This window comes from Nesoenas mayeri, assembly GCF_963082525.1.
Source record: "Nesoenas mayeri genome assembly, chromosome: 11".
NCBI lineage: Eukaryota > Metazoa > Chordata > Aves > Columbiformes > Columbidae > Nesoenas > Nesoenas mayeri.
The window spans coordinates 3,723,257-3,750,582 of NC_137563.1; the positions used below are offsets into that span (position 1 = coordinate 3,723,257).

Here is a 27,326-nt window from a genome sequence, read left to right on the forward strand (position 1 = left end):
CTGTTTTATACTTAATAAGCCCTGTGAAATCAGAAACATTCCTGACTGTGGGGTCTGAAAAATAGGATATAACACCAATCTAGCCCTGAGGTCACAGAGACCTGACATCCAGCTAAAGCTGTAGAGGACTATTAGAAGTCAGCGATGCAGATGGTTTTGTACCGGGTGAAAATGCCCAATGGCTCCAGTATGATCTAATCCTTAAGCAAGATTTACCTTGTAGCAAAAAACCTCTCCTAAATAGTCCGTTACTTTAGCAGCTGCAAGATTGGATGATACTAAGGATCTAGAAAATGCATACTTATGTGGCCTCATATATTTATATGACCTTATATATTTATATCGCCTGCCATCCACAGCTCTGAACTTTGTTTCACTCCTAGGCTCACTCACCAGTCACCAGTAAAAATATACACACCCTTTAGTGTTGAACTGCTAATGAGAGTTAGTGGTCTTTCTTTTTTAGAAATGAAATGGATGAGACTTGTTAACATATTTACAAGCATGCACTGGGTTTAATTCCATGCTGGAATAACTAGTGTAAACAGAGCACAGCCTGAAGTATTTTAATTTGTGTGTTTAAAGTTACACTTACTGTGTCTGTAAGTTGGACTTTGGAAATGGAAGATTGAATACTGGAACACTTCCCTTAAAATAAATATTTGGGGCCCAGTAACTTATTAAAAACAGGATGCTACTTTAATAATTTCAGTAAACTGAGTGCCTAAAGCAATTTATTTACTGTGCCATGTGAAGTGGTTGAGGGAACCATGTATCTCGATAACGAATACCGATTTAAAAGCTGTGTAATTATGAAACCATGATATCCCCACAGGCCTGAACTCATTACCCAAAACATTGAAAATAACCATTTTGTTTTATAAGCATAAGAATGCACTCCAGGGTGTAGTTCATATAGTGTACACACTTATTGAATGCTTGAAGCATTTAGCTTTTCACCTATTTTTTCACAGCATATTTGAAGCACATGTATATAAGAAGCATGCAGTTTTTCAAATATCATTTTTGTGCCATCAGTGTAGTGTCATGTTATTTATCTACCTATCAAGTAGAAATAGCAGTGATGGTTTCAGATTCAGGCATACTGAGAAGCGTTTAGATTTGTGTGTTTCCTGGCTCATCAACTCATTCTGCAGGCTCAGAGATTTTTCTCTGTCACATACCAACAGCCTGGGTCACCAAACACAATGGGGTTGCTTTCTAGCACCGGTGTGGAGTGTTTCCCGGCTCTTCCCAGCTGCACAGTTCCATCTCGCATGGAACGAGCTCAGGGTGCATGCCCTTGCCCTGCACCTCCTGTAGCCATTTGCTTCTCACTTACCTGGTGTTTTCTTAGTAAGATTAGTTCTGCTGATCAAAGTGGGGCACAGTGGATGCTGGGAGCGAGTCAACAAAGTGGTATCTGAAACATTGCAGTCGTTCTGGCGTTGTCCAGCACTGCTAACCTCTCAGCACCCACATGCCTGCAGAGCAGCTCAGGAGAAGTTCACAGTACCTGGTGTCTCCACACCCATTCTGCGTGAAGCCTTATGCAGTTATCGCCTGCTTTTGTCAGTTCATCCCATTACTGTATTCAACCTCTCAAAATGCTGAGTTATTTCTCTCCTTCCTCCCTTCCCTCCCTACTTTCTTGGCACAACACTGTGAGCATCTCATCTTTCAACACAAAGAAATTGCCCTCAGCCAGTGATTACCCAGTGGCTTTGCTTGTTGCATGTACCGTGTCTCCACTGTCTTTCACCTCCTGTATTGCTATCAGTTTGGCTTGATTCAGCCAACCAGCGTGGCCAACCAACACTTTAACAGTCAAGGGCAGCCTTACTTTTTGGATAGGTTTTGGTTTATTTAGGTCATTCTGCACCCGACAGTGCTCAAATGTGGGGAAAGTGATAATGTGTTCACAGTTTTTTATGCACTTTTTTCCGTTCATGCCATGCCTAGCTTTTCTAAGGCACAACAGGAAATATATAGGAAATATAACCATAGTAGAATTACATATAATATAAATTCACATATTCTACAATACAACTATGTATATATTTATGTCTGTGCACCATCTATGTCCTTAATATAGGTATATGTTACCTGTATCTTTTTATTGTTGGGAGACTTGGAAGAAGCAATGGAATTCTTGGCTGTAGCAGGGGAATATTAGGGTTTCACGTTCATATTTTGACTCAGATAAAAGCTCAGCAGGTCGCAATCTGACTTGAACAGAGTCAGGAGAAGCTCTGTCAAGCATTCTGTGAAAAGGAGATTTTGTAAGCACGACTATCAGTGATTAGATGCTTTTCAACACTATGTTTTCTTTCAGAGATTAAACCAAAGCTTCCAGAAAAGTATTCTGCTCATGGACCTCAGATTGTCAGTATTCACAGAGTCTATATTCAAACCAGAAAAGAGAAGCGTATTAATTTTACCATAGGAAGCCGAGCCTACTTACTTCCAAAAACATCCGTTGTAATTAAGTGCCCTGTACGAAGGTTCCAGAAATCACTTATCCGGTGGGAGAAAGATGGACAACACTTACAAAACTCTAAAAGACTTGGCATCACTAAGTCAGGCTCCCTGAAAATACACAGTCTTGAAGCCGCTGACATTGGCATGTACCGGTGTATTGCAGGCTCTGTGCATGACACATTTGTACTCAAACTCATTGGTACTGACAACAGATTGATAGAACCACCGAGTCTTAGAAAACACGCCAGCGAGAGCAGTAACGCGGATCACAATGAGTCCAACAGCTTTGGGGCCAAATGGCATAAAATGAGCAAAATGTGGCAACTGTGGAGTAAGAAGAATGAGCTCTATCTGGGTGACAGGCATGTAAGCGATCAGCCATTTCTGCGAAATCTGGAAACCTTTGGGAGTAATTCAGCAGAAGACTTCAGCTCTCGTGAATTCAAGAATAAACGACTGGAGGCAGCAGTTCTCCAAGGAGCCTACAGCATGGACACTGTGCAGTTTGAAGAACTGATAAGGAACATGAGTCAGCTCATTGAAACTGGAGAAGTCAATGATGACTTGGCATCCCAGGTTATTTATCAATTAGTTGCTGAATTAGCTAGGCCTCCACAACCAACTACTGAAAAATGGAAGGGGACCCAGAATGAGAAAGTTGCCTCGAAAGTCACAGGCAAATCGCCAAATGAATCTGAACGTTTCAGCACAAAAGCTGTTGATAAGTTAACGTTTGACCAGAAGGTTCCAGTTATTATGAGGCAAAAGGAAATTCCTCGAGTTTCCTTCAACAAAACAGTAACTGTGCGAATTGGAAATACAGTTTTTCTGACCAAGAATACTCAGGCTGTCAATCTGCTGTGTGAAACAGCTGGTATGAGTGAAGTGAAATACACTTGGACAAAAGATGGCGAGACTTTAAAAGCCTCTGAGAAGTAAGTAAACATCGTCTATTTTTTAACGACTTATTTTGTCTCTATCAACTGTAAAAATCCACCCCACTGTGCAATATTAAAACACACTGTTTTAAAAATGAGATAAGCACGATCAGCGTGACTTCCATCTTTTTAGTTAGGTAATTTGTTTTCTCTTTCAAGTGTCTGTCACATTGTTTGGCTTTACTATGTCTGTTTCTACGGTATGGTGTGGGAGGATTGACTTGTTTTACTAGGTGAAGTGTTTTGGAGGTCCTAAGTGAGTATTTTGTGATCTGCCTTAATCATTTCACCTGCATCAGAAAAGGAATAGGTTTCTTAATTTGAGTATAAATCTATTGGATTGATTCATACACCAAATACAGTGGGAACATGTTAAAAACTTATGCCATGGTATAGAAATCACTCATTTTAAGGAGGGAAAACATCACTGCTACCATCATCCTTCAAACAATAAATCTCTAGGTAGCTACATAACTTCAATTTAAAAAGAAAGATTGAGCCTTTATGGTTTTTTTTCAATACTTTAGAATTTGCAAATATTTCTATTGAAGGACAGTGAAATGCAAAATAATAACCTGTATTACCATCACTTTGGAGAACTATATCTGAAGAACAAGTACAGCAAGAGTGTGTGTTACATTCAGGTATTTGCTCAAGACCGAGCAAACACTTTTACTTCATTGCTGATAAATTAGAAGCACACCTGATAATATTAACATTAACCTCGTGTGTGAGCCTCTTGGAATTATAGTTAGCTCTTGAGTAATGAAAAGAACGATTCTGAAATGATAAAGGCGCTTGTGGGTATTTTTCAACATACTTAACTGATTAACCGCACTGCCAAGAAAAATATACTTCTGCAGGGCTATCAATTAAAGGAAAGACATGAAAACGAAGCCATTTTTAAAAGTGCAAATGTTTTTGGAACCATGTAGCTCCCACCGGTTATGTTTATTTTGTGAAATACGCATAACTTCCCATTAATTTGTTGCAAGCGATGCTTTCATTTTTTTCACAATAAGGTTTCTTATGCACATATATATGTGTGTGTACTCAAAAGCCAGTGAGATTTGTAGTATTAAATCTGAAAAAAAGAATGTCAGGAGGCAAATGGGCTGTTTATCTGTTGGGTTTGCAAAAGGCCATACTTAAGCCGTGCATGAGAGGACTTTGTTGAGACAGAAGTATTTTTGATATGGTTTTGCATGCGTCTTCCTTTTCTGAGTGTGCTTAGTGTGGGAGAGTACCAGAGCTACAGGTTTTTTGGACTTGAATCTATGGCGTAATTCACATAACTTACTGTGGAGAAAGGGAACACGGGGGAAAGTCCTGGCTGCTGTTTTCAGGCTCTTCCCCAGCCTGTGATGCTCTCTCATATCTTGGCCCTCAGATGGCAGGCAAGGTATTCAAGACACTTGTGGGTTTTGGTCAAAGACTTGAGCTTTCATGATGCTAAAATTGAAATAAAGTAATTGAAAAACAAACAAACCAAAAGACCAAAACAAGCAACAAAACACTGCAGTAACTTGGAAGTCGAATTGGATCATATGCTTGCAAATTCCCCAATCCTGATGAAAACCAAGCTGCTCTGGAGAGAAGGATTTCTTGCCAAGCCTAATACTTTTAATTGTGGTAGTCTGATTTATTCATGCTGTTGTTCCTGAGGGTTTCTGGTTTGTAGTAGCAAACTAGCTGTCCTCCAAAGGGCTGAAGAATCTCCCATGCGTGTATTGCTCCGTGCTTCCCTTCTGTCAGCAAAGAGGAGGCAGAACTGTTACTGCGTGCCCTGATCTAGAATGGGGACCTCCTAAGAAGGGGTTTTGCTGCTGGATCTGTAACTCTTGCAGAAAGATTCATCTGGGTTTGTCCCAGGGTGGTAACCTTGGTCTCTCCTTGAATGCTCTGCAGGGTGATCCTGGACACCATTGGAAAAGTGCAGATTCAGAATCCTACTCAAAAGGAACTTGGTACATACGGGTGCCTGGTTGTTAATGACTTTGGTTTTGATGTGGAAACATCTTTGCTATTGCGTGCAGGTAAGATTGTAGCACCCAAAGAATCGGGCATGTATTTTTTTTTCTTTAATATAAACACCCACCTCCACTGCAATGTGAAATAGTTTCTTTTGTTGGCAGTTCATGAAATTCTGCCCGATTTAATAGGCAGCAATGAGATGGTCTTGTTGCTCCAACACTGCAGCAGGTGTGAACTGAGTCTGCTGATTGCTATCCCACCTGTATTTTCTGCCTGATTCCTTGCAGACCAAATACTGTTCTAAATGTGATTACTTTAAATACATGATCTATATTTAAAAGTCAAATAAATCTTTTAAAACTGATTATTCCTTTAATTTCAAAGAGGTTCCTGTCATCTTGTCCTCTGCATTAAATGTTACAAACCTGGAAGCCAGCAATCTCTCGGCAGTTGTTGGAGGTACAATTGTGGCAAGAACTGGAGCAAACATTATTGTTGAATGTCCAGTGACAGGTAAGAAAGAACTGCACTGAAGTTCCCTCTACTGTTGAAATCAGAAGTTTACCGTATACATTGAAAGAAATTACTAGTGAAGGTAGAAAATAATAGAACATTAGTAATTTTTTACGAGGCATGTCACCTACAGCATTCCTGTTTCTTTCCTGTCTATCACTTTAATTTGCACACACGTATATGTTCAAACAGACGTTCCTTTAAAAGTACTTATCTTTCCATGAAGTGGTCTGAGGCTCCATTACAGAGCGTAAAGCCCACCAGAGTGAATGGCGATCTTGCTTCAATAGGAAGCATGGCCAGCTGACTTGCTCATCAGAGAACTTGCCTTATCCCTATTTGAGATGCACATATGTCTAGACTATTGTTAAAATCGAAAATGGAATCTCCAGCCATAGCTTAATACAACTTTAAAACTGACAGTGAAGTAAACTTACCTTTTAGAGCCATCAGTTTGCAGCTGCAGTAAGGAAACAAAGAAAAGTGCTGAGCCATGAGAGCATAGAGGTATTTTTTAGGTCAACATCTGTGGAGCAGCATTAATGTTAATCAGAAGCACTTTAAGCATTTAAGCAGTTCACTGCTTCATTTTATTTTCTGGTCCTTTATTGGAAAGCTAGATATTTTCTTTTTAATCTTGTCATTATTATCTGTTAAGTTTAAACTGTAAGATTTAACTCACAGCAGCAATATTATCTCAAGTATTTAATAAGCAAAGGTCAGTCGTTTGTTGCTTGTTGAAAATGATGTATGTAAGTGCTACTAACGATGAACATTGCAACCAAGTGCAAAGAGAGACTTCAGAGAAGTCAGTGTGCTCACATTCATATTGCTGCGGGAGCGCATATCAGAGTGTTGATACTGAACCAGAGCAGTGATAGAAATATATATATATGCAAATAGTTCTGCATACAATAGTGGCGCCAGGCTGACATATATTAGGACATGTGGCTCTGCTATTCACTGTTGTATCAAGGCTAATTCTTTGATGAAGTAATATTTTCCAACTATAGTTTGCCAGCCCTGTGTGTAACTGACCTACATCTCAAATTCAGCAGAGAGTTAATGTCACGCTGTTAATATTAATATTGTTAGGATGGGTAAGCAGTTAGCAATTTAAATATAAATTAATATTTTCACATGGGACTGTGGATTTCCAAATGCTTTAGAGTTGTGTATATTTGCGAGCCAAACTTTAGTTATGCTAAGGCACCAGTGTTGACTTAAAAAATGATTTATCTAATTGCTTTATTTCCTGTCATTGCCAAGGAAGTAAGTATTACTGTTTGTGAATAAAATAGAGCTTGTGTGTCTTAAAATGTCACTAAGCCTTAGAAGCAGAAAAACTTATGCAATGATGTAAGCAGTGTTTTTCTGATCTCCTTTCCCTAATGAAAAGTAATAAACCACTGACTGTAGAAGGTTGAATTTAATAGCACTTCATGCTAACATGTTTGTCTAATAGGTGGAACCCAAAAATATGCCCATTTGCAGTTAGGAAGAGAACTTTGTGAATGCTGATAAAACATCACAAGGATTATAAGACAAGCAAGAGTTTGACTCAGGAAAAAAATACTAGTATTTTTGTACACTCTGAAAGTTCTCTACCTACAAACAGGCAACGCGAGTCCACAAGAGCCCTTTTCTCCTCATCAGACGTGTTGATTTACAGTAAGAATCTCTTACCTTCTTGGAGTAATAGCCAGCGGCAAATCCTTACAGTTAATATCTACAGTAAAAATGCCACTGGATAGTGATTGAATGTGACTGTATCAGCTGAGGATCTGTTAGGATGCGCTGTAAGAGTAATTATGAGCGCCCTTCCTCCAGTGTCTGGCAGACCATGGCTAGGTCTGGAGCACCCTTTCCTCACTGCGCTTCCTCCTGAGCGCTCAGAGGAAAGGACAATTTTTGTGTCATAGAGTGTCTTGAGTTGGAATGGACCCACAAGGATCGTTGAGTTCACCTCCTGTCTCTGCATATGGCAGCTCCACAGGAGTTGTCATATAATGACAGGAATTGTGGATACCAACTTCGCTGCCTCTCCTGAGTGAGTAATTACTCGATGAGACTTTGTAGCAGAACATGAAGAACACAAACACTTATTCAGGATCCTTCCATGCTGACTTTGCTCGTGCAGATTTCTCAGTGGTGCCCAACAGATACATCTGATCTATTGGACTCTTGTTAGGCCACAGAATAGTTCTCCATAAGAATCATCTAATGAATACAGTGTCTGTGTGTGTGTGAAAAATATTAGTGCGATGCCACTAGCAGAATTCTTAAATGACTTTTAAATTTCTTGGCTGCAATGACTTCCGAGTGTTCTTTTTCTACAGGCTGAATAACCTATAATACCTTTTATAGCCATTCAAACCAGTTTTCTCTGTGAATAACTCTACACGTAGAGTTCTATATTTTGTGTCTAGCAGCATAAGGTCTTTTCAGAAATTTTCTTTCGAAAACGCATATAAAAATTATGCACATATGCAAAATGGTAAATTAATGGTTCATTTAGGAGAGAATATCGTACCATAGAGCAGAACTTCCACTGGAGGTAGGAGCAGCTTACCCAAGAATCTTGCAGACAGTTGTGAAAGGCAGAGAGCAGGTGATGTAAGGAAAGATACGTTCCCAGCTTCCCCTCCTGGCTGGGTAATGGCTGCACAACACACCCTTAGTTCCTCAAGGCCTGAAGAGAGCCAGCTATATTCCACTTCAGAGGCTCTGGGTTCACTGGGCCATGTCATCCAGGACAGCTCTTGTTTGATGGTTTTAGTGGAAAATATGTGCAATTTAATATTACACACAGTGTTAGCCAGTGGACGGCAAGTTTCTATTTTTTCACTCTTACTGATTTGGTTATTTTTGTCCACTTGAAAGTTGTTCTTGCACACTCCAAAAATCGCATTCAGATTGAAAGAAAAACTTGGAAATGCTAAAGAGCCGTGTATCCTAATAAATAGAAGAACATCAAAGAACAGATTAGGAAAATTTAGCTAAACTGCTAAAGCTAATAGTATCGGTTTCTTTTCTCATTTTAATCTATAACACAACTATTTTTCCACTAATTATAATAAACTCACTTTTATAGCTCCCACACGAGTGTATACTAGAAGATATTCATAAGATTCTGGATAGATTTATATTCCATTCTTACAGCCAAGAGCTTTTCAATCAACACATATGGTATAAATATCAATACTGATTGCTCCAAATTGCTCTTGGATAACATTTATTGTATTTGCAGAAAAGATCGTCCTGTGATTATTACTAAAATAAACTAAAACTGTCAGACTCCATTTATTGTGAAATCTTGAAAGTTCCGAGCTGAAGTATAATGGGGGAGGAGGATAAAGACACATAAAATGTGCATCGTCTGCCACCTCCTGGTGAGAGAGTAGAAAGGAAATCTACTGAGTTGAGGTTGTTTATACATTATATTGCATCTCTGAAATACGTTGGCACAGAGCTTTTTAAAAGTAGAAACTCCTTCGTTATCCAAATTCTGCATTCCTATGAATATATTTTGGGTCTCTAAGAATAACATATTGATTAAAAAAACCCCTGTGAGAAATACACAAAGCCTGTTGAATCAGGGTCGTCTTTTTGCACGTACGTTTCACAAAGATGGACCAGCTACTTGTTGTCAGTGTTGGAACTTGAAACAAGTCCAGATAAATCAGGAATTTGATTTTCCATCTGTTCCTTCGTTTACCCACGCTATTCCAAATATAACTGCGATGCTGTTCTTTGTCTTCTATGCTCAACCCCTCAGAAGACATCTCAGTGAAGAAAAATAGCAGTTTAATACATAGGGTTCTGGCTCTTCATTTCTTTTAGGTTTTTTGAATGTTTTTTCTAAAAGATATCAGTAATTTGTTTCAAAGATTTAAAGGGGTAAATACAGATTTATTTTATTATCATTCTTTATATAATTAGTATAATAAAAGAAACCTCTTTTGACCTTATGTTGCTTTTTACTATAAGTGCATCTACATTGGAGGTTTTGTTTGGATCAGGCGTGAGTGGGAAGGGCTGAAAGATTTACTTCAAATGCTTAATTGTGCTTTGTTTTGTGCCCTACAAGAGTCTGGGAACCTGCAAACTGAATCCCTTCAAATAGAACTAACCTGAAAGGTGTGCCTGGGGACTCTACCTATTGCTTTCCAAATACTAATGGGCAGATAAGTCCAAGGATCCAGGCAAGATTCACCGAGTAGTTCAAAGCAACCCTCATCTAAACACACCCTGGGTGTGTTTTGGGACCTCCCTACCAACTATGTCTATTTACAAGCATATTCCTGGTGCCCTTTCTTACCTGCTAAGGTAGATACATCCTACAGAGTTTGTGGGGAGGAATAAAACAGTGACAAATCACCCAAAACACACACCGTAAGTTAGAAAAACTTACAGCATTGCTTTTTTTTGCTGGGTGTTTCTCCTGTTGTCTCCCAGCTTTCCTTACTGGGGCGGGGGTTTCCTTCAAATTCCTGATTCAGTAAAGGTTAAGATGGATTGTGTAGAGAAAGGTAAAATTCCAAAATCTATTAGAGTTCTTGGAATGCTCATTAAGCATGTGGGTATTTCCTTGATACTTCCTACTTCAATTTGCAAAAACCTGTCAGGAAGTTCTCTAGGCAAAGTTTAACAAATTCTCAGAGTGTAAAAGAAGAGGTTAGTTTGTTGGATAGTACCTGATTACGTGATTGGAAGGAACAAGTGGTCAAATTTTACAGTGGACAGAGGTTACCAATAGGGTGCCCTGAGACTCTGTTCTGGAATTTGTGATGTTCAGCATTTTACAAACGTTCTGAAAAAGAATGTGGACAGTTAGTTGACTAAATCTGTGAAGAACTAAGATTTATAAAGACTAGTCAAATCTAAAACTCTCTGCTAAGAGCTGCAGCAGAATCACACAAATAATGTTCGATAGCTAAATGAGGGCAAGGGATGTTCAGAGTTGATATTTGCAGAATGAATTATTGATATGTGCAGAATGATATTTGCAGAATGAACCTTAAATATAGACAGGTGCCTGTACGTGAATGACTGCTCTCAGAGAATGGTTTGCGGAGTCATGGTGGTTAGTTCTGTGGGAACACCAGCACACTCCCTGGGTGGTGTCCATAAAGGTAAATCAAAACTAATGGCAGAGGAAGGGACAAAAGAAAATACAAATTAGCCATTGCTTAAAGCTGTGGTAAATCCTGTTTGCAACTTGATAATCTCATCTCGAAAAGGAGATACAGTAGTGCTAGAAAAGGTAGAAAGAAGAGCAATTTAGAGGAAAGTAGCATGATGGCCTAAGTCAAGGGTCTCAAACTCATTTTCACCAGGGGCTACATCAGCCTCTCAATTGCCTTCAAAGGGCTGAATGTAATTTTAGGACTGTATGAATGTGACTACTCCTACACTTATCCAGTCCTAAAATTACATGGCCTAAGTGTTACATCTGGTTCTGGAAGCTAGGAAGATATATTGAGGAAGGACAGTTAAAAAAAATGCCATGATTTTAGGACTCTTTGCCTGCACATCCCCAGGTACCCACTGCAGAGTTAGGTAGACTTCAGGTCTGACTAATGGCAATTCCTGGGTAGTTCTTTAATTTCTGATAAAATTATATTTTCCAAGTCCCTGAGTATATATCTACTTTATGACCATAAATGTCTGGGTCTTTGGTTGATATATAATAGAATGGCTGTTCAGTAAACTATAATTACTAACAAGTTGGGCAAAACAGTCTCCAATTGTAGAATTGCCCTAACGCACACCAACCCAGTCTGTGTTGAGGGTCGACTAAAGAGTTTAATCTAGCAGGAATTTCTGAGTTCATACTCAATGCGGATCCTCTTGTTTAGTTGTCTAAATTTAGTTGCCTTATTTTAAATGTTGGGTTTTGAAAAAACAATATTAGCCTTAAACTTCTCCAGCTGGAAAAAAGATCAAGTTCGTTTTCAGCTGACAGCCAGAGAACTAAACAGAACCCGACAGAGCTGTGGCAAGGGTGGGATAGGAAGGGGTCTTGCTTCAGGAACCCCTCTAAGGAGGCTGCCAGATGTCCATAAGTATACCTAAATCCTGCCAAATGTTGCTACCGCCTAGGAAGAGGAGCTGTTGCATGGCTGGTAGGAAGAAGCAGAGGTAATAGCTCTGAAAGATTGCGAGAGAATGGGGCAGTGTCTGAGGGTATGTTGGGGGATCAAACCAAGTACCTTAATCTCACACTGGCTCTCTGTCCAAGGGCATTATTCCTGGTGAAGTCAGCAAGATTCATACAGCTAATCTCAGCAGCAGGTTTTAGGCTTTTTAGGATTTGCCAGAAGTTGATTGTTCAAGCATCATTCAGATTAATATGAAGCCAGATTGCGACTTCTGCTGGAGAAAATATGAAGATGTATCGATCAAAGAAATTGCATTGTAACTTATGTTAAATCCACTGTAGGTGTTAGTGAGTGTAGCATAAATAATCAGGTGACATTCATTGTGCATATTACTGACCCAGAATTGTTTTCTCTGAAGACAACACACAGATTTAGCGTCTAAATTAGGTAAGTTTTTAGTGAAGTGCAGCAAAACGTGATTTGTGCCAGCACAGTTCTGCCTTGCCCTTGAATGGGAAATACAGAATACTTTATGAGATTCTACATAGCTGGGGGAAAAATTCTGAAGACATATCCAATGTTTTAGAGCAACTATTTAGTTGGCCAAGATTTTTATGGTGTGTAATATTTCATAGGGCTTTCAAGGTTGGAGGAAATTTGGTTTTGAACATTGAATATTTTAAGGGCACCCTATAGTGTTGGATTCCTCTTTTTTTCTTTTTTTAAACACGTGTTTCACAGTCCCATCCGGAGCTGGAGTTTTTTTCCATAACATTTGCTGTCCCAGGGCCGCTCACGGTGGAAAATGACTTTTTTCATGGAACATTGAGTATTTTAGAGCTGCTCCAGTGCTAGTGGAAAATAACCTGTGTTTGAGGTCAGAAAAATAGATTAAAGTAATTTTAAAGCTTTATTGCCACTTAGGTCTGTAGTAGAAATTTTTACCATCAGAGGATTTAGATCCATTGCAAGAGCAAGATTCTGATTTTTAAGGTTTTTCTAAGACTAAGAAGGCCCAAGTTCAGGAATGCATCCTTGTTCTTGAAGGACAATGACAGCCATCCTTAAAATTAAGCATGTGTTTAATTGCATTCCCTAATAGGGGTGGGTTTAATCCTGGATTTAAGTGTTTTCCTGACTTGGAGCCACAGGATATGATTGTTTGACTCTGCTGCTGGCTGAGGGCAGTGATGGATCTCCCATTTGAACCACTGGGATCTAAACTGCACTTAGAGATTCTGAAGCTTTGGCAGTTTGGGTGGGTCGATACCTTTGGGCTCATCCTCAGCTGCATCTCTGTAGAGTTGGGGTATGAAGGAAACAAAGGTGGCTACAGGCCATCCCGTACCTCTTCCTTTTTTTTGTGCTGGCTGGGGATCAAACCAGGAGTTATTCAGCTTGAAATTAATATTTCCTTGGATGTAGATAGGGAATGACTTCCTGGATTACAAACTGGAAGATTTACTTTTTTCCTGAAGAGATGATCTAGCAAATGAATCCCCAAATGATTTGGTGTCTTCTAACACACAGAAAGGCAGCTGTTATGTATAAGAAGCTTATATAGATGTGTTAAATTTGGACAGTAAGGTGAAAGGAAAGACACATCATTAGACTGTCTGGGAAAGGACAAATGACAACAGTAGAAATCTCTTTGAGTCAGAACACAGGGCAGAAAAATATAGCAGTGAGGAGGAAATGTTTTTAAAATTCAATGCAATTAGCTTTTAGACATTTCTGTTAAAAGTCTTCTCACTACAGTTCTGGAGTGGAAAAGGCTCTTGAAGACAGTGAATGTTATATTTGTCCATATGAAGTCCCTATGTAAATTAACCTTTATGTAAAGGAGAGTCAAGCATCTACAGTAGAATCTCACTTTTTACACAGGACGAACTTCTCCATGAAGTCCTATGAATACCTCCTAAAGATTAAGTACACACACCCCCCACCGAAAAACAATAAAACAAACAAGAAAACACACCATTGTACTCATGGTCTGGCTTATTTTTGCTTAGTTTAGTTTCTACTTGGACAAGAAAACAGTCCTTAAATCTTTTAAAGTTTTATTTACACAAATACTAAAGGATAAAGCACAGGTTTTTGACCTTACCTATTTGTGTAGGAAAAAAGAGCTTTTCTTGCATGTTGATGTCTTGCTTGAACTCTATCCTGCAGTTTCTGTGTAGAAAAATGCTTTTCACAGTGCTACTGTGAGAGTCTTTTCATGAGGAACGTGGGAGTTGTATTCTTTGCCTGCTTTCTCACAGGAGCTGCTGGGTGAGACGTAACTCAGTTGCAGTGCTGCATACGGGTAGGGAAGAAAAATCTTAACTCAGAAGCAGTTAATACAGAGTCTAATTTCTAAAGGAAAAGCATCAAAAATCTGCACGATGTAAGCTTTTGTATGTATAAATGGCGACTGCACGCTGGGGTTGTACTGTGTGCTGTGTTATGAGAAGGAGTTTTATACAAAGTACTGTTAAGCACTGAGACTATTAAAAAGGTAAATGTGCACATAAAAATAATGGGGTTTAGTATCTTCCAACAGTAAGAGTTTCTCCCCATAGGAATTCCAGAAATGACAATTTGTACAAGAACTCAGTGTCTTTCATGAGAGATATGGCAGAAAAGGATTTTTCACTGGCAATGTGAGCATATGGATAAACTGAAGCTGTCCAGAAGAGTTTGAAATGTACACACTGCTTTGCCGAAGAATGCAAAGGAGCTGGACTATAAGGGATGTGTTTTTCTCCTGCTTGGTTGCTTTAATCTATTTAAAGGGTGTCTATCTGCAGATGGGATAGCACCACACAATAAAACTTCTTTCTGGCCAGATTCTCTACGACATCTCTCTGGATGAACAACTCCAAAAGCTTTCTATCACATTTGTGCTCACCAGTTTTAGGTTCACCTGAAAGGCTGGGTTAGAGGCCCCTGATTTCTGGCATACAGCAATGTCCTGCCTGCAGAGTGCCCAAAGTCCTGCCCCTTCTTGTCCCTTTGTCTTGTCTCATCCAGCCAGTGACAGGTTTCTGAACTCTTCTCTGGAAAGGTATCTTCTGTTTTCCCTTAGCTCAGGGCTTCAGCTGAGGATTTGCCTTAATACTCTTAATGGCAACCTAACCAAACACCTGTGAAAAGGGACATGGAAGGAGGTTGATGGCAAATACCAGCTGGTCTTAAGCAGATGCTCAAATGTCTCCCAAGCTCATCCTCAGATAGTGAATTGGTTTCCATATAATACAAACGTTTGTGAAAGAAAAGGAACTGTGAAATGCAAAAATTTGAAGGGTCCTTAAAATCATTGTGAAGAGGCCAGATCAGAGGGACTCGGCACACAGTTCACATAAAATTATTGACCCTTAGATAAAAATGTTACTTTGCTATAGTTTCAGGTAAAATACAATGCAGGAGTGTTGTGATTGTCCCCACTTCTATGTTCAGCTCAAACAGCTCACGTTTATGGATTCACCCTGACGGTATCTAGAGAATATTAACTCTGTTTTAACGTAATAGTGTGCAATGACTGTGTATAATGCATAATAGTGTTCTTTTTTCCACGGCACATTTAACTGAGCTTTTTCTCATGGATTTCCCCCCACACACACTTTATCTCTAAGTGGTAGCACGTCTAAGATTGCTTGGATGATTGGTCATTGTGTATTTCAGTCGGGCTGGTTGCTGGGCTGCCATGGGGGCTCTGTGCACACTTCTGCTCCTTACACCTAGAACTGATGTGTGTGTGTTCACGCTATTCACCTGAGATATGGTCTGATTTACTTGTGTGTGTGTGTGGTATTACTTGCTTGTTTCCCCTGAAAAGAAATGCGTACAGCTCTTTGCTATAATTTAAACTAGGTTTAAGGAGTGTGACAGAGACCCAATTTTGAACTTAAAAAGAGAGGCAAAGCTTTTCTGCAGATTTGGTCTGCAAACTGAACTCCAGGTTTCAAAAGGCTCTACATGTCTCTGAATGAGACACGGCTAGAAGAGTAGAGACATGGCAATTTTTCCAGGATAAACTCTAGAACACAAACACAGTTTGTATATTCTACTTAAGTTAAATCCCAGGAATGAAGTACATTTCTGAACGTTGCACCATGGGGTGATATTGGGCTGAAGTTTGATAGAGGCTCGAGTTAAAAGCTTAAATTTGAACCTTTCCAAACATTTTTCTCTTCTGCGGAATTTGACTTCAAATCTTTTGAGTTCAGTCCCATCTCAACCATGCTGCTTTGGCCCTGGTTGGTCTGGAGGATTTTGGTACCAGTGAGGGCAGTCTGGCTGCAGATCTCTAGGTCTTAGGTTAAAAAAGCTCAGCATCATCACAACACCTCCTCAGCCCATCTGTGTAGTAAGTACATGTGCCTGAACGGCCACGGAAAGTACACTGTAAAGGAAAAATAACTCTGAGAATGATACACTTTAGCCAGAAAGCTGGGGTAAAATGGAAAAAAAGACCCTTAAAACAAGTCCTCATCCCAATTCCAAAAGGATTTTTTGTAGTGGCATAGAACTACTTCTGGAAATTTGAAAAACAGCCTGGTTTTTTTGACACTTGTGCACCCCGCAGATCTGTAGTGTGTTTTATGAAGTTTCATTCATTAAAACACAATCTTACAAGTTTAAAAGACCTGAACAGTTGCTAAATTGTTTAGAATAAAATCTGTGATTATGCAGAAGAGCGTTTCTTTCTAGACAAAATGGTGGGGGGAGCTTTTTCCTTCAGTGAAATAGCAGGTTCCAAAAACTATGTCTGGTTCCTATTACAGTAAAGGAAAAAAACTTGAGGTGCGCATTGGAAGTGCTAAGCCAGTGATTGAAATGTTAAAGTTGTTCCTAAAGGCTATTCCACATCATGAAGGCATCATCTGTAAAGTAATACCGCACAATGATCTGTGAAGAGAGGAGACTGAATTAGCATTTAGTATGGCTGAAACTTCCAAATGTCCCATGTTCGGGTCAACTTCTACAGCAGAACCATTTTGGGAGTCTTCAGTGAGCACTGATTGATATATTCAGAGAAAACGGAGTTCAGGTGGAAAACAGTTAAACTGCGCTGACTTGTCTTGTGCCCTGCACCTTTGTGCACCTCTGTGGCAAGTCACTGTGCCACGTATGTCAGACTTATCATTGATTTATCTGGGATTTTGGAGCTTTGAAAGAGCACTTCTGCTGCAGCAGCTCAACCAGAGCACAAGCAGTGAAGTGTCTGATTTGCCAACTTGCATAATATCCTTTTAAAGGCAAATGTTGGAGGAAAATAAAGCAGCAGAAGTCCTCCCACTGAGGTGGTATTGTGCCAGTAGAAAGAAAAAAAAAATATCTAATTAAAAATAAATGTCCAAAGTTAACTCATTGATTAAAATTTAGAATGACAAATTATCTGCAAATGCTGGCTTTCCCAGAGTTCAAGCTTTTCAGTGGGAATGACAATAGACCTTTGGCTTTCTGTAACATGGTAAATGAGATTTCTTCACAGCTGAGTCCCTTGGTTAGTTGTTATTAGCTCTTTCTGTTCCTTTTTCTTCATACTGCATTGTTACAAGCTGTATACATGACATTTGCTACTTGGAGATTTCAGGAGCTTTTTGGCAGAAATCAGCCACGTGTATTTTCTAATCTAATTGGCAAATACATACATTTTTTTCTTTGAAAGGAATGTTTTGCCTCAATTTCTCATTTCTTTTATTTTTTTTCTTTATTTTTAATTAGAAATCGAATATTTGCTCCTTCATGTATTCTGGGATGCAGGTTGAATTAAAAGATGCTGTGCAGATCTTTATGTTAATTGGTCCTAATTGGGGGTAATGGTCTCACATCTTTCAGTAGCAAGACACCTGATCATGTTACTTTTGTAGGAGTGGTAGCAGTTTTAAAGCTGTTCTGTGCTTAACCTTTCATCTCAGCAGGATACCGAATTATTAACAGAGCTCACAACTGAGAAGGTTTGTTGTGAGTGGAAAAAAACACTTTTTTTGCTGCAATGTTGTTTCTTTGGCTTATGCTATCTATGAAATTACAAAGGAACTTAATGATTCTTGGATGTTATTGTAACAATTAGCAATAAAAAGACCTACAGTTTATCTCTCACAATAAATGCTTCAATTATTTGCATTTCCAAGGTGTTCCACAACCAAAAGTAGCATGGTTTAAGAAGAAAGACATTCTGCAAACCAATTCTTTCCTGGTTTTGAATGGCTCTTTATTTCTGAGGAATGTTTCCTATGAAGATGCAGGAACATACACTTGCAGAGCAACTAACACTCTCGGCCAAGCTGAAGCTGCATCTGTTCTCCACTTAACCGGTAAGTGCTAAATGAAAATTCCTTACTGATAACAGCAGTGAACCACTTTGATTATGAAGCTTAACCAATAAAATAGTTGGGGGGGTATTTAACACTTTATTATGATCTTGGAAATGTTGATTGCATCTCACTCCCTGGGATCTGTTTTCTATTTTGTGTTTCCTGTAATAGCGGCTCTAGGTACAGATGGTTTGACTTGTGACTTCAAAAGTTGTTCCATCTTCTTGCTTCCCTTAAACCAGCACACACATTAGAAAACTAAACCCTCTGTCATATTCCATTGTTCCCAGTGGTTTTATCTAGGGAAATGAGGCAGCCTTGAGTTATTTGGAAAACTTGCAGGGAAATGCATGTGGTGAAATGAAAGCAAAGGCTGGTTTGGGGATTGTTTTTGATTTTTATTTTATTTTACTTTATATTTTTAATTATAGGGGCTAGTAAAATGTAGGGACATGGAAAACAAGAAATTCTGTATATGAACTGCTAACTCTCAGAACACAAAACGTAAAGAAAACTTGGATTTAAATTATTCTATTGAAAGATTAATCGTGTAATACTGTATAATAAAATCAGGCCTTGCAAATAGCTCCGATAAATGGATCATTCAGTTCTAGGGATTGATTTTCTCATCATTTTGCTGTCTGATGTACAACACAGTTATACATAGCCAATCCTGCAACAAAGCTTGCTTTCATAGGCACACGTGTGTAGGGCAGGTTATAGATGTTTGGACCTGTTAGACGTACCAAAGACATAATAGGAGTGTCTGAGTGAGGATGAGTGTGGACTGAAGCTCCCTTCTTGGTTTTGGTTTTCCCAGACTACATCAACACTTTAGGTGTTCCAGAGAGGAATATTATTATAATTCTATGACTGACAAGATTGCTCACAAGAGTCTGAACTTCATTTCTATTCCTGGTCGTATGACATTAGTTTAAATAAATCTTGATAGGTAGGATAGGGCCAAATTCTGCATTACTTTTTTTTTTTTTGGCTGTGCAAAACTGCAATGAAATGGGAGAACTTCTGGTGTCAGGACTTGCAGGTTGCGCTGACTCAGTGTTGTCTAAAGCAACATCACGTCAGCCCTTTGGACTTCACTACAGCAATTACTGCCTGACCTGGGGCAGTCAAGCAGCAGTGCACAATCTGTGCAGCCTTTCTAATACAAGTTCCTAAGGACTGACAAGGCAACCAGCCTTTTGCCTGGCTGGGATCAGCCTTCTGTGGTGCTGGGGAGACTTTTTCGTGCCAGTGTTTACACAGATGAGCAGGAGGCTTTGTACAGATGTTGCCCACTGAGGAAAAACATTGAACCAATGTAAAATGACCAACGGATGCTAGGATATAATGAAAGTTTTAAACCATTCTGGAAGGAGGATAATGGATATTATGCGTGTTCATTAAAATGGGAATGTTGACTAAGTAGCAAGAACTGTGTGTTAGTGACAGATTGCCCACATTTTTGGCAGTTATTCTGTCTGGCATATGATAAAAAGGAGGAGTTGCTATAGTGACAGGCATATGATTCTGCATACATTATGCTATCTCTATGCAAAATGAGATTTTAAGAGATTTTATTTTTTTCTGTTTTAACACTTTGTCATAATTCCATCTAATGGAACAGAGGAATTGACCTGATTCCATTAAGAGAATTATTTTTCTTAAAAATTCTGGATGTGAAAAACTAATAATGAAATAATGCAACATCGTCGTGAGAAACAGGAGATACATCATATGTGCTCTAAATGTTGTTTTTACACTAAGTGTTACAGTCTTATATTTTAAACAAATAAAATTTCATTAATTTAGAAACTTGCATAAACATCTGAAATAATTTCTGCGTCTCCCTGCTTAAATATCTGAAGTCGTATTTCTTAGACCAACAGTTTAACTGCAAAAATGAAGTTGATTGATCCTAAAGAATTCTGAAGTGCTATTGTCTTTCTGATCCACAACTAGCATGTTGGATATTTTGCTACAATTTTATTTTTCATCATCTTAATTTAATTCTTGCTAAGAGAGCTTATGCATTGTGTTACAGAACAAAGATTTGTAGAGAATAACACTCTATTATCAAAAGGAAGCAGAAGAAAGCGTGTCCTAATGGCATCTGGAATTGGTACAAATGTCAGTGTGGCACCTGGAGATCCACTAAGAATGGGTATGTTGTCTTGTCTGCTTTGTCATTTAAATTATTTATCATTTAATTAAAATGGAAAGGGCCCCAAAGAGAAAGTGAGTGTAATTCCTAACAGTCTGGGTTTGGTGACCTGGATTTCCTAACCGTATCTCAGCTTTCTGTTATCAGGAAGGGAGCCTCAGAGTAAGAGAGACAATTATGTTTTGATTCACCTCTTCAAAAAATGTTTTAAAATTTAAAATTAAAACTGGGCATCGTGTAGATGACTCACCATGAGACTGAAGCGACATCATTTCTCTTTGAGCTTCACTCGAAAACAATGGGAGGAAATTCAGCTGGGCTCTAGAACTGCTCTCTTATTTTTCTGTCTAAATGAATACTTCTGTTGCCATCCCTGCTCGTGCCTGTGGAGCGAAAATGCAGCGATTTCATTTAGTGTGTTTAGGACTCCTTTCCAAAATAGACAGAAACTCTTTCAGTACAAATCTATTTGCACATTGTAGAGTCTGGAATGATATATTCATTCCATTTAAATAATTGTTCCCCCTATGCCTTTTGTTCATACAGAAGGTAAGTTTGTAAGAACTTACTGAAAGGCAAAATATAAAGAACCGTGATAAGTATACATCAGCTTACCCAGCTGATAAACCTCAAGGGGCAGTCAGGTTTTTAGGCCATAGCCTGGACCTCACTGATTTTATGCATAGTCGTTCTTTAATTTAGGCTGCTAAGGTCTTTTGTGCAGAATCACAAAATCGTACATACTTATCCACAAGCATTTCAATGTTTATAGAAAAACCTGCTAAAATACTGTTGATTTTTAGGTTGCCCAGTGCTGCCCAGCTACAGAAATACAGTTCACTGGCTTTTTGGAGGTAGTCCAATTGCAGAAGTTAAGACCTTGGAATACCGAACCCTGGCTGGGGGTCGTATCTTAGAGGTGAACACCAACACGGGTCAATTTGCTGGACAATTCCAGTGTTGGACTTCAGCTACTGCAAAACCAATGTCAGTTTGGGTAAATGTCAAGAAGGAAGGTTTGTTGAAAATTATATGACAAATTCTTAAGTTTTGAAATATTTTATATGACTTTGTAAAGACTTCCCTGAAACGTAACATGCTTTTATACTTAGAAAGTAATTCATAAAAACATCTTTAATTTCACATATGTGAACAGTTCCAGTTAAGTCACTAGACAATGTCCATACTCGGAATTGGATATGGGAGTCAATGTGCATCCAAATATCATGTGCAGGTCCTCATTTCTCACCCGTGTAGCAGAGAAAATGTTGCCTGATTCAGTGTCTTGCTGCTTAAACAGTTTTAAAACAGGCAGGTTTTCTCAACTTCCCTTTCAACAAATCATACAAATTCCTGATTTGATAGCCCACCAAATTGAAACAAAACTGATTTTGAGGTCATCTTTGCAAAGATTTTAATTATAATAAAAATAATTTTAATATCATTGTCATATTCCAGTGTCGTTACAATGATATAGTAACAACCTTTTGTATTAATAGTCACCCTTAAACTCATCAATGTACTAGGGCACATGCACACTCAGCAGTTTCAATGTTCAATTTTCCAGAGTGTTTTCTAATGTTCTCCAACCTAACTCACTTGCACAAAACTACATTTCTGTTGTTAGTTTATAAAATGTGCAACTGAGGAGTAAAGATGAATTTGACAAGGATCTTACATTAATACATGTACCAGCAGGACAATAGGCTGTATATGGAAACACTTCAGAAGGACTGTAAATATTTAAAGTGCTTTAGAAACTAATTACATTATAATTGGGCTTTAAAAAGGGAGTTAGGAACTTGGATCCTACTAAGAGTCTGGCAGCAAAGTACGAAACTTCATTTGACACTTTAAAAGAAAAAAAAATCTCTAATCAGTCGATAATCAGGGAATGAAAATCAGGTTTAGAAACAAGTATCTGTTGAAATTTAAAGTTTTTGTATGCGATTTATCAGGTATCCCAGTCATATGATTTCACTTCCTGGACTCAAGGTGTAGGGTCAGATCTTGCAAATCCCCTATGCTGTGTGTCAGTGGATTCTCCGTGACTGCCAAGGGGCTGCTTTGGTGGGTGAGAATGGTTCCGGTATGCATGGGGTTGTGGAGTCAGTTACATTTGCAAAGTAAATAAAAAGTATATCCAGCCCTTCATCCTGATATTGATCTCATTGAAGCTAGAATTTCTGAACAGGTCTAGCCAGGCATTGAACTATCCGACTGCAGTCTTTAGCTTTAGCCTTTTTGTCACCCAGTACCATTTCCAGTTGGGCTGGTCAGTATTTTGGGGAGATCCCATTTCCAAGTCATGAGCTTTTGACTCTGATGCTTATGTGAATGTGTCATCACTGAAATACCCATGCGTTTGTGAAGACTGCAAAGTCTCCTTCAGTGCTTTTTGCACAGTAGGCATATTGAGGGCACTTCTGAGTAGTATCATCCTAGTTAAACAAACAATACAGTCTCTCCGTCATAGCTGCAGTCAGTAAATTTAACTATTTCTACTTTGAAAAAGGCTCTTTTGTATTATTTTAAGAAACTCAGAAGTAATAAGGAAACATTGAAAAACAATAAGTTAAAGAATTCATTATGTGCTGGAAGAGGGAGCCTGTGGACACAGCTGGTAGCTATCAATTATTCTTGGTTATTACAGAAAAATCCGACTCCTATGATCACATAAAAATCTGTCAACATTGCATAGTACTTCATCTTTTACCAAGTGTCAAAAAAAAAGAATTGTGGGGGAAGGGATAAGTGTGGAATTGTGACTAAATATAAAGGTCGTAATTGTTGGAGGTCATTGGATTTTAATATAAAATGCTCCTTAAAACAAATTCCTTTTTCATCTTGCCAGATGCCTTGGTGGCAAATTATTTATGCATTAAATACTTTTCTATAGTTCAGTACAGGATTCTCTTAAATTCTCAAGTTATGGGAAGTGTCTGGAGTAAGATGAGTTTTCTTCAGAATAAACTTTTTCTAGAACAGCAGGAAACCTAGAGAGCCTGATTTACAGTTTCCTCCTTTTAATGCTCATTGTATAAAAACATTATGAAAGTTTTTAAAGAAGTTCATCAGTTCCTACTGTGAGCAAGGTTCTGCCCTTCATGAGCACATGTGCTGATCGCATTTGCCTTATAGAGAACTTCATGCTCATTTGTAAGGGCTGAACTTGAAGGGAAGCTGAGTAGGACTAAATTCTACTTCGGCTTATGATCCCTTTTCACAATGCTGAAATATTTGCTCTTCTACAGAGGACGCAGTATCTCTCTAGCTTATAGAATATGCTGCCAAGTCAATTAAAATGTGACACAGTTGTAAAGTATAGTGCCTCTCTCACACTACTTTCAATTGCATTTCTCAGATCATAAATGGGAATACACTGAGTGGAGTACTTGCTCTGCTAGCTGTGGGAATTCAGGAACCCGCTCCAGAAGACTACAGTGTGTGAATGCAGAGAAACAGAAAGTAAATGAATCATTATGCAGAGGGCTGCAAGAGCCAGAGATAATTTACCAGTCATGTAACACAGATGACTGCCCTGCCAGGTAAACTTTCTGTTCTATTCCTGTGTGCTCTATGTGTATTAAAACACACTCACAACCTCCTGAAACTGTTTCTGTGTTCATACTCAGAGTCTGAAATATGGATTTTATTTTATCATGAACCCTAAAGCATGAGATGTGAAAATGGGTAACAAGCAAGTAGGGAAATGCTTGATAGACCTGAATAAATGAGCTCTCTGCAAGTCTCCATGCTGCTGCAGCAAGTCTTGCTGCTACCACATTCATATCTTGAAAGCTAAGCTGGAGGTCTCTCTGAGACACTGGTGTGCTAGCTTTGTGCAAACCATGACAATGCCCCAAGAGAAAACTCATTACGTTTAGAGCAGCCAGGATACTTGTGTGTGGAGTCTGTTTGCCTCTTCTCCTTCCATGCCAGCAGAGCTCTGAGTAGGATGTTTACTATGGAATGCCTCATTTGTCGCTAATACCCCTCACCACAGTGTCACGCTCCTTGCGTGTCCTACCTTGCCAATTTTCTCACTGGATTAACTGGAGTGCCTTGTGATCTTGGGTCAGAAAATCTTTATATTAGAGGCAAGTATACCACAACATCTGATTCCAAAAGCCAAAACGTTACCTCTACACTTGGTGAGTTGAACTGAGCATTCCAGCTCAACAAGGCGTTTCTCTAGGCTTTTAGCAGGAAATCCCACAAGAGTCCTCAAAACAAGTGCTTTCCGTTGCTTGAAAGAATTGGCCATCCCTGTCAGCAACATAAAAATCTGTGAGGGATGAAAAGTCATGCATACATTTTGGAGTTGTCCGTTGCCGGAAAATGTTCGGAGAGATGTGTTAAGACCTTAGCTGACATTCTGGGAGTGCATCTTGCCAGTATGTTCTAAACCCTGTGTCAAAACCAGAAAACATAGCAACAGATAAATATCAAGAGAAATTTGTTTCTATTTCATTATTGGCAGCCAAAATTTTAAATTGTGAGTGTGAACCCCAGCCAGACCATAACAAGCAAACTTTTTGCCAGTGGAAAAATACTGAAATAGAACTAACCATTTGAAATGCACAGACTCAGTTGCAGGTTTCCTTCTTAAAATTCAGCCATTCAGAGCAGATGAGAGAGTGAGGAGGATACTAGAGGGGCCCAGGGCTCCCCCAAGCAAGGTTGTGCCTTTTCAGTGGACCACAGTGCGTGACTTAACAATCTCTAATTATCACAGTATTCACCACAAAAAAGCATCAGTTATTTAATATGGCTAAACAGACTGGGACCTACATTCTCTTAATAAAAATACTTGGACTGATTTTGCTTTTAATTTTGCTTTATGAATTTACCAGTGGAAGGGAATTATGTGCATACTATCATAATTAACTCTACCTTGAATTATACATATATGTAAACATAAAAATTGCTTTTCTTTTATGAAGTATTCCATGCTTCCCATATAGGAAGTGCATCCCAGATACCTGGACAACAGCCCTGTGTCTGGCTCCTGGTGCCACCAACCTCTCCTCCCTCCCTGGCATTACCAACCTAGGATGGAAGTGCAAAATGTTCAGACTTCTCTTTCCATTTCCCACTTTCTGATTTCTACATGATCTTCTTGCCTCAGGGCAACTCTTTAAAATGTATCCATAGAATTACAAAAGCTTAGATGTATGATCATTATCATGGGCCCTTGTAATTCAAAGTGGTTTGCATGTGTTTAATCACTTATCTTCAGCACAGAATAGAAGTACAGTTAAGCAAATATAAGAGTTTAAGCATGTACTTAACTTGTGCTCTAAGTATTTGCCAAATTTGGGGCTGGCTGACTTGCTGTGCATGCACTGCACCAAATGTTTGCAAAATTACTTGAGATTTAAAAGGAAGAAAAAGACAAAAGTCCAGACTGTAAAAGATTAATCTTCCTTGAATGGATATAAACTGTTTCACTGTATGAAAATGAAATAATTCCTAAAGAGAACAGAATATTTTTCCTGTTGTCACAGTTGTGCTACACATAAAGTCCCATTCTGTATTTCTAGCCTAGATTTATGAAAAGATCAAGTGAAATAAATTGTATTACCACCTGTTGCTTCCCCAGTATTGTTCCTAGCTGCCAAGACAGACTAAATCTTTGCAGCTTCTAATCAATAAATAACATGTTCTGCTTGAGCCATTATCTAGCAAGATCTTGATGTAATAAATTTGGATGAGCTATGACACCCTTCACCTTAGTAGTAAGTAAATCAGTACCAGTCATTTTATAAGTTACAGAAAAGTACACTGTTCTTCCTTCAGAAATGTTAAGTCCAGCAGGGTCTACGTGGTTTACCTAATATAACCTTTTGGGTAAGAAGCCATATAAATTCTGTTAGCATATATTGAGCCACAGTTATCTCGGAAGTCATCATTTAACCAAATTTATAAGGTCTTGCCTAACAGCTGAAAAAGCTCTGATTCTACCTTTTCTCATAACTAAAATTTGCAGTGACAGGTTTTTTTTTGGTTCTTATTTGCAAACAGATTGCTGCAAACTACCAGCAAGTTTGCAATGCTTTTATGATTGCTACAAATTTACTTCTGCATCCTACAGGTGGGTAACTAGTCCATGGTCTGAGTGCTCTGCATCTTGTGGCAATGGATTTCGTTATCGACAAATAACTTGTCAACAAGTAAAAGCCAATGGCAGTGTGCTCACACTGCTACCAGATGCTTGTGTACACAGGGATCGTCCTGTGGGAAGGAAACCGTGTACGGGTCATTCGTGTACAGCGGGGACAATACAGACGCAAGTAAGTTACAGAGTTTGTCTAGAACCTCCTTTTGGTATAAAAGTGTATCAGTGTCATCATTTCACGGGCTGAAGATCTATTCTGTTGCACAAAGAGCAAGCTATATAGCACTAGTTGTAATTACCTTTCAGACCAGTGAATTACAAATCCTGGTTGGTGTGTTTTGGTTTGGGGTTTTCTGGTTATTTTTTGTTTTGGTTTTTGTGGGGTTTTTGTTGGTTGGTTGGTTGGTTTGGTTTTTGTTGGTTTTTTTTGCGATGTCTGAGCTACTTGGCTTTGTCAAAGACATGAGCTGAAACCTGAGTATTACTTTCAATATATTTTATAAGCTAATCCATTGCTATATATTCCATGTTTTAAGCTAATATATTGCTAGTATATATGATTAACTTGGTTGTTTCTTTCTCTTTCCCCTCATCCTTTTCTCTCACTTTTTAGTGTTCCAGTCACTGTGTAGGCCGCCCTGTAGGTTTACAGCATCGTCACTTTATATGCCAGCTTCGTAATGGATCTTTGGTGCGAAACTCTTCTTGTGATGAAAGAAAGAGGTA

At 38.8% G+C, this 27,326-nt stretch overlaps 1 protein-coding gene across 1 annotated transcript in view; it reads left to right on the forward strand.

Moving 5' to 3' along the window:
- The window catches only part of ADAMTSL3 (ADAMTS like 3), a gene marked incomplete at both ends in the record, with an annotated part of 176,040 nt that overhangs the window by 147,333 nt on the left and 1,381 nt on the right, over window positions 1-27,326 (forward strand). Inside the window, 9 exons of the mRNA XM_080351451.1 lie at window positions 2,336-3,416; window positions 5,328-5,455; window positions 5,778-5,906; window positions 18,133-18,315; window positions 20,360-20,479; window positions 21,283-21,495; window positions 23,844-24,027; window positions 26,577-26,775; window positions 27,214-27,323. Of these exons, the coding sequence (XP_080207577.1) occupies window positions 2,336-3,416; window positions 5,328-5,455; window positions 5,778-5,906; window positions 18,133-18,315; window positions 20,360-20,479; window positions 21,283-21,495; window positions 23,844-24,027; window positions 26,577-26,775; window positions 27,214-27,323 (2,347 nt within the window). The remainder of the gene's footprint in view (window positions 1-2,335; window positions 3,417-5,327; window positions 5,456-5,777; window positions 5,907-18,132; window positions 18,316-20,359; window positions 20,480-21,282; window positions 21,496-23,843; window positions 24,028-26,576; window positions 26,776-27,213; window positions 27,324-27,326) is intronic.